The 8685-nt window shown below is 35.6% G+C and overlaps 1 protein-coding gene across 1 annotated transcript in view; it reads right to left on the bottom strand.

Moving 5' to 3' along the window:
- Positions 1 to 303: 303 nt before the first annotated feature.
- Positions 304 to 8685, bottom strand: part of ELP2 (elongator acetyltransferase complex subunit 2) — a 1608146-nt gene continuing 1599764 nt past the window's right edge. The window contains exons 19-20 of the mRNA XM_044065497.1: positions 478 to 599; positions 304 to 351 (exon numbers count right to left, since the gene is read on the bottom strand). Of these exons, the coding sequence (XP_043921432.1) occupies positions 304 to 351; positions 478 to 599 (170 nt within the window). The remainder of the gene's footprint in view (positions 352 to 477; positions 600 to 8685) is intronic.

Here is an 8685-nt window from a genome sequence, read left to right as displayed (position 1 = left end):
CACCTTCTAAACAATAGTTTGTACTTTGAAATACTGCCTAACTGAATTCTTTACATGATGGGTCCAGAGTCAGCACATCACTTTAACAACTACAAATACGGTCAAAGGAAAGCACAGGTCCAGCATTTAGATAATACAAAAACATGTAATCAATGCATTAAAATTCCTTAAAGACAGCTAAGTATTTAAAACCACTCAGAAAAGAACATACAAGCACAGCACTGAAATATAAGAGATATGCAGACTTGTGTTTCTGACATACTGTCAGTTGGTCTTTGATGATTTTTTTTTTCCATAAGTAATTTACAAGTAGTGTGTTATTGTGTTCTTACAAGCCATAGTCCACTCTACCTAAGAATAAATGTCAAATAATGATACTTTTGAAAAATATAGTAAAATACAAACAGGCATGTCTTAAAGGACAAACATATCCTGTAAAATCATGATTATTAAAATCATAGCTAAATTACTACATACCTTCTTGTCACGGCTTCCTGTGGAAAAGTATTTGCTATCATGACTCCAATCACAAGACCAAATGATTCTGCTGTGTACAGCTGTCTTTTTGTCTGTACAAGCATGTAGGGTAAAAGACAAACCTAGATACAGAATTAAATGTTAGTTTTCAGGTAGTACCTCACAACACAAGTATAATGCTCTTTGCATATATTAACTGTCCAATCTATAGGTTACAAATGACATTCAAGAAATCCATTCATATGAAAGAAAGAAAGATGGTATCACGTACTATATTTACTTTTTCTGTTAAGTCATTTTCAACTTATGTGGCAAAGCAGCAGACTGGCAGTTGTTTAAAAAGATGGAAAAATATTTTAAATACAACATTAATGCAGCATTTGAAAATGTGTCTGTCTTCTCATTTAAAAATAAAAAGATGCTATGAAATCCCCAGTCGTAGGCAGAGGTACATAGCATATCTTGAGATTGCAGCAAAAATACACAAAACCTGCAACAATATAAACTACAGCTGCTGGTAGTAGATGCCAACAAATTCTGCCATAATGTAGTCAGATTCCCTGCTTAGATGCCTGAGTGACTCAGAGAATGAGCTTTGAAAACAGAATTAAAGTTAACTGTTGAAAATATGCTAATAAAACTATCAAATCTGAAAAGACCACTGATGAAAAAATGTGGCTATAAGACACTTGTCTGTGTTAATGTTATATAACTCAGTTCCTCACATTAAGACTAAATGTATGCACGATGCCCAATAATTAAATGTTAGAATAACTTGTACGACAGATAACATGGAAGATAAAGACCCTTTCTCTGCCATACGTAATTTGCAAAATGTTAATCACGCACATACACCATCATACAGCATTATAATCTTTTATTTTATTTATTTATTTAACATTTGTTGACCGGGAATGTCCGACTAGGTTCCACAGAGCCTGTTTTCAGCGGAGGGCCGGGGAGAAATGCTCCAGATGCAAATCTTTGGAATGTGGGAGGAAACCGGAGTACCCGGAGGAAACCCACGCGAACACAGGGAGAACATGCAAACTCCACACAGAAGGCACCCCAGCCGAGAATTGAACCGGAGAACCTCTTGCTGTGAGGTGACAATGTTAACCACTGCACCATTGTGCCGGCCTACAACATAAGCATAAATACAATCAAAAATGTTTGTGTCAGAAGAATCATTTTCTGCAGGTCAAGTGCATTTACCATGTAATTGCAAATAAAAGAACAAAAAAGTACTTTGCAAAATCAGTTTTTAGTGCTGGTTTATAATCTTAATATACCAATATCGGCCTCCATAATTAACTCCAATCACAAAGTGAAAAGAGGCAAGTCAAAAATGCAACCATTTCACAGCATAAGAGCTACACAACTGTCCTGACACATAAAAGATGGCTATGATTCTCATAGGAGTTGCCAAAACATTCCATTTTGTTCTTACAACCTACTACTTCAGTCGATCATTCCTACTACGTATAAACAGAAAACTGAGTTGCTTTTAGATGCCTAATCCTATCTTTAAGCAAGTAGCACACAGAACTATGTTATAAACATATATTTATGAAATTACAGGCATTATTCTGGTTATTGTCAGCCATAATGTTTAGAAATATGCTCAGAAAAAATACACTGAAATAACTCAAGAAACGTGAGTCTCCATTCCTTTTTTCTAAGCCAAGCTTGACACGTTACAGTTCATCACAACAAATACAGGACATAACTTGGAAATTTAAGGCTTTGTAAAAACCTGTACTAACTGCCAAACTATATGCAGCAGAAAATGAGCTCAGAAATAGCACAGGTTTCCATATCTTATTTGCCTTTAGAAAATAACTAAAAAGTATATTGTGCAGTAAGGTTACTGTACTATGAAGCACTGTCTAGCCTACATGCCAGAGATCAACGTTTCAAGCAAAGGATAAAAAACACTATACAACTTAGTGTGAAGTATAAATTAACTCAGTGCTGTCATTACCCTCCCTCTTGAAAAAAGTACACTTACTATCCTTTAACCTTTCCCGTCTCTGGAACTCACTCCCACCATCCATTCGTACCACCTCTAACCACTACATGTTCAAAAAATCTCTTCATACACATCTAAGGTCCCAATGGGATTGTTCTTGCTCCCACCCCTCATAAATATATGATATCTTAACCTCCTTTATGCTTATGATACTTAACTTTACCTAACAAAGCTTGTGTTCCTTCAGAATAACTACTCTGTAATGTAATGTTATGTTCCTTCTGAATAACTACTCTGTTATGTAAATCACGTTACTGTCTCAGCTTATTTACTTCACATTAATCCTCATTGATTGTATTGTTTTGAATGCTTCTTGAATTTTGAGCTTAAATGTTTTATCTACTACTTTTGTATAATTATTATTAGCAATCTTGTGTATGTACCTAATTTTGTCTGTGCTGGAGCTTTTCTCCCCAGGACTCCATTGAAAACAGGTTCTTTTTGGCCCAATGGACTATCCTGGTAAACCAACTGCAAATAAATAAAATAAATAAATAAATAAATTTTCTGTCCATATTCACACTTTTACAATACATACTTTCAATCCTTCTAACTAGTCCAGAAATACAAATGAAGAAGCTTGCCTGGTTCATTCAGTAGGTAGTGGGATTTCACAAAGAGAAATCTGCCTTGGCCTTTTGGTCTCCAAATATTGATCAACACTATACCATGTGTGTATAACTAACTTGAAATATAAGAAATGAACAGCATAACCTCAAAAAAAAAAAACATCTTTTATCCATGGTAAGAACACATTATCAGCAGCAACTATGTGGCCTGCCTCAAACATTCAGAAGATTAAATTAATGGGAGAAAATATACAATATATGATTTAATGAAAAGCCTTTGCAAAAACAAACTCCTGACATTAATGCATTTTTCAAAACTATTTCTATCTTTTGACATATCTTAAATTTAGCTTAAATATTACAGATGCATTTAAATATTTCAGAACAATAAAACTGCCTCACAGTAAGACGTTGGCCTGTTCGATTCTCAGCTAGAGCGTCTTCTGTGTGGAGACATGCGTGAATGGGCATACCTTCATTGAAGGCTATGCGTCAGAGCTGGCAACTCGGCACGTAAAAATCTGCTGCCAATCATTAGCGGACCGGAGTTCCGCTGTGGCGACCCCTAACTGGGAAAAGCCGAAAGACACAACAACAACAAAAAACTGCCCAAAGCATTATATAATATAGAATTTTAGACTATGACATGTTCTGATTTGATTACAAAAGATTAATAAACAAGAAATCTACTCAATATGCTTAATAATTAACTTTGTGAGATAAAGTCAAAGCATTTAAAATGCTTCTATTCACTCACTGACAAATGGATGAGTAACAGTAATACACAGGTGTAAAAAAGTTCTTATTTAATACCGCATCCTCTTCACTTAAGCAAAGCTGTCTCAAATTATTTGCTGTAAAGGAATACAGTAAGGGTAGCTTTTAAACTGACATGTTTCAGCAGCTTACAACAAGCAAGAAAACAGAGTGCACATTACATTACAGATTGAATCCAAAGATCTACTTGAGAGTACCAACAGTGGTACTGCTAATATTTCAAGGATACTAATATCTTGTTCTAAGTCAGCAATCTGAAACTTGGTAAGAACACTCAATACTGCAATTCCAACACAGTAAGCTGAAATCTGGAAAGAAGTATAAAGAGAGACAGATAAACTCACAAGAATCCAGTAAGACAAGTAGTGCAGGAACCAAAAAAGGGGGTCCATTACTGACATTTAAGTCCTGACTTTAAAGTTTCAAATTGTCTTGCTCCCATCTGATCTGCTTTTTCAAGTTTTTCCCCTTCCTACCATATATCATCTCAACTACGAATTAAATAACAAGTAAAAGGACTCTGTTGGTTAAATATCATTTGTAAATAATGATTCAGAGTCCTGAAATACTTATGCATCAGACTGCAGTGCATGGAACATCATGATTACTTTCCAGAATCGCTGAAAAAGGCAGGGTTTTTAATTGCTCTTCTGACATCAGAGAGGTGCTTAACAAGCGTTTGTTAAGCACTTCTAAATTCTGTTAAACTCTAGTTTTATGCTAGGGCATACCAGTGGTCAGTGTTGGCTACCACAGAACAGAGGCAAAAGCCAAAATAGCCTAAAAGTTGTAGATACTTAATTCTGTCACACTTAAGTGTGACAGAGTGAAGTATTGAACAGCTTTTAAAGCTGTTAATTCCTCAAACACTTACCTTCTACGTGTTGAATGTATGGCATTTTTAAGCGTTTTACATCTTTCAAAGTCCTAAAACACTTTGCACTCCAATACATTTTTTTCTTGAATGAACAGTACATGATGCATATAAAGCTTCATGCACTACAAAGAATTATGATTGCTTCTCCCTGACTGTAATTTTCATCATCTGTTCTTGACATGAAAGTCAAGAGTCACATCCATGTCTTCAACGCACAGAAAATTGGTTACAGTTGGAAAGCTGATCATAATCCTCTATGCTTAGTTCAAGAAAAGACAGACATCACCATAGGGTCAGTCAATTTCAAAGCAAAGCCAGAGGACTGCTAGACCCGATATTTAGGTCCCTTTATTTCTGCTTTTTTTGTATGTCTGTCTGTAATGGACAAACAGTTCAGCTGGTTAATGTGCTGCTCCCCTAACCCACATGGATAAAATTGGAACTCATGAAGGCCTCAGGACATTCTGTTCCAGTCATCTTGTTAATGAGACTGAAGACATTAACAGTTTGATACACATCACCACTGTGAACTGGAAACAAGCAAAAAGGCAAGGCCTAAGGTGATCTGACTTGTGATCTAGGGCCAACAAGTATACTTGGTAGGCTTCTGTTCCTTAAGAATCAGAAATAGACACATTCTTAATAATGCACATTAGTAACAGTTCCAAACTACATGGGCAATTAAGAAAAAATAAGGACCATGGGGGGGTGCTCACACTCCCTTAACACAGAGAAAGGGGTGCATATCATGACTGAATCAAGAGAGTAATAACTCCTTGAGCATGGAAATTTATACATAAGTGATATACATACAGCAAGGAGATAGCTCTTAACAGTAGCTGCAAGAGTCACTGTGCTGTTACCATTAAGAATGTGTGCAAATCACAAACTGATCTGTATCCTTCACACCCAGGATAGCACTTAAGACTCCAACTTCTCGGGACCAGAAATAGCAAAAATGTTGTGACTCCTGTCACCCTTTCTACAACTCCCTTATGGGGAAGGATAAAAGCTTCTCCATCCACATGTGCCTGCTAGTCCCTAAAGGAGGACAAATGGGAGGATCATTTGTTAAGACTGACAGAAACTTCATAGAATGCATTTATAACAGAAATGGAGTTATCAGGAGTCCTAAAGTAATGTTTTCGACGACGGACAACAGATAACCCTTCCATGATCACTTGCAAAAAGACAAACCATCTGATACAAAAACCTGAATGAGTAGCTGCTTTCCTTCTCTACTGCATGGGAGGTATCTTCTTGACCAGACCTTGTGAACTTGGCAGAAACTTCTGATGTAAAAAGGGATACGTTTTATGAGGCCTACTTCTGGAACTTTCTACAAGAGGAGGAAGGGCCCTCCAAATCGCAATAAAGTCTATAAACAGACTGACTCACCTACTTACACTTCTTTAGTTAGCCAATATGGACTTGGTTTCATATCTAAAAAAAAGAGGATCCATGACTACAGCATTTAAAGTTTCCTGTCAAGAGTTCATCTGAGATGTGTGACCCTCAAAGACACAAATGCCTCTACAGAGGTTCACTAAAAGCAGCAGAATGCTTGCTAGACTACCAACACACATGAGAAATGATACACTGAAAGTAGACAAATCTATCTGTCCCTCAGGGACTTCAGCCTTAGACTTTTCACCTTCTTGAGACTCACTCACTGGTCTGAATCTGTTTAACATATGCAAAAAATAACTTAAAGACAAATGCTAGACAGAAGTTGCTAACTGTCAAATTACTGGGTGGAAGAAAACTGTCTTCTTCCTCCAGGGTTATAACTTCCTATGCAAGAACACAGCACTCAGTTATTTGAGACCCTTTCTTTCTCCCCTGCATTGCCCTCAAAATAGCTAATTGGACTGAAGGGTGTTTTAAGTCAATAAAGATAAACCTTTTAGGATGTTTTCTATCTGTGTTGTGAAATAGTGGATCTACCTTCTCAGGTAATATCGAAGCAGACCTCAACATTCCCCTAAGAACTGGTAATATTCATGGATTCATCAGTATCTGTGGTACTGGCAGAATGCTGCCTATAAATAACCTGATTTGGGTCTTTTTTTATCAGCTACATTATCACAATGAAAAAAAAACCACATTGCGAAAGGGACAAAAATCAAACATTTAATCCTCAATCTAGTACTTTTGCTGTCAGTATTGAGTTTAAATCAATTCTCATACAGATTATATGTACATATACTAATTACCTGAGTGACATGACAAGATATAACCAATGAATATTACCTATCAATCAAAGAAATCTGTCATAAAATATACCCAGCACTAAACATTTAGACATTTATATTTTAAAATACTTTTAATATTAAGATGTCATTCAAACCAGATGGTTTTCTCGGATTACATTTCAGTTAGCCTTTCTACCCTTTGTTCTTCTTAGACACACATGAATGAAAGTGATCTTTGGCATGGACTACTTTACTTCACTGGGATACATACCCAGTTAAAGCTTCCTACAAACTGGATAAAGAGTGTCCAGTTCTTCAGCCACTGAGAGTCTACTGATAACAGCATTTTCACAGACACGAGTGAAAACAGTTTTGTTTATGACAGATTCTTCTGTAATGCAAGCCCATGACCTTTGCCAATGACTGTGCTAATGGTTCACTAATGTATGTCATTAAAGTCATTTTAGAAAAAAAAAAGGGATCCCAGTGCCAGAAACCTATATGAATAAAGAAATGCCCACACCACCTGAACAATTGTGGAAGGAGGACCAGTAAATTATTCTTTGGCATGCCTAGTCACCATTTGCAAAGACATCGATGATAGCAGTCAGGGGTGCCTAAGAGGGAAAAAACAAACAAACAGATCACCTGCATTTAGGAGAACACTACATATACTTCCAGATAGTAGGGGGATAGCAGCCAGGTAAAGAGTAATGATTATGGTGGCATTTTCTTTTCATTTGAAGGACACATTTTTTTTTTTTTTTTATCTTGTCATCCAGGGGAATCCTTCCAAATAGCTGAAGAGAAGTCATACATATGCAACTGACACCCCACCACAAAGAACTGCAATCCACTAATAATCCAATAATCTAGGTAATGTACATCATAGGCTGTGGTTGTAGTAAACAAAATTGGTATATAGGTCAAACTAGTAGAAAAGTCAAACTTAGAATCCTTGAACATCTGGGGAACATCAAGCACAAAAGATTGGAGAGTCCTGTGGCCAAACATTTCCTAGATTATCATAAGGGGGTTCCAGAAGGATTTATTTATTGTGTGTTAGGGAAACCAAAAAATGTAGGTGATGATGCAGGGTTTCACAATAAATTATTAGAAATGGAGTCTAGATTTATTTTGAATTATAAAACTCTCTTTCCAAATGGGATGAATATGGAAATATGAATTACATGATATATATATTTAAGATTATTTTATATGAATGTTACGTGAGCAGTATATATAAGTTTTTTTTAAATATTAATATGTTTATATTTTTGTACTTATTAAAAAACAAAGTTTTCATAACCATGTATTTTGAGATTTTTAATATATTGAAATTCATGATATACATGTAATGAAATTTATGAAATGAGTAAAAAGTGACAAATTCAAAGTTTAAAAAACAGATAAAAAATTATTTAAAAAATAACACAATAGTAGAAATTAAAGTATATGGGTGTATGTTCACTTTTATTCACAAACTGGTTGTTTAGTTAGTTAATTAAGCAATTAATTATGTAAATTTGATGTGGAGGTGTTATAAAAGGGGTGGTGTTGTTCATCACAAATGTATTCCTTGAGAAGGCCGAGGTACCAGAATGAATTAAAGAAGACTATTTGCACCATCATCTGCTTTTGTTGTGTTCAAGTATATTTGTTCACCCTTGTTTCAAGTGTATTGAGTTTTTTCACAACTTGTGAACTCTACCAGAAGTGTTTTTTACCTTATAGACATGCTTTCAAATGAATAACAAA

Source organism: Protopterus annectens, chromosome 3.part0 (assembly GCF_019279795.1).
Source record: "Protopterus annectens isolate FY-2018-M chromosome 3.part0, PAN1.0, whole genome shotgun sequence".
Taxonomy (NCBI): Eukaryota; Metazoa; Chordata; order Ceratodontiformes; family Protopteridae; genus Protopterus; species Protopterus annectens.
The sequence above is the reverse complement of the archived record's forward strand: the minus strand, read 5'-3'. Positions and strand labels throughout refer to the sequence as shown.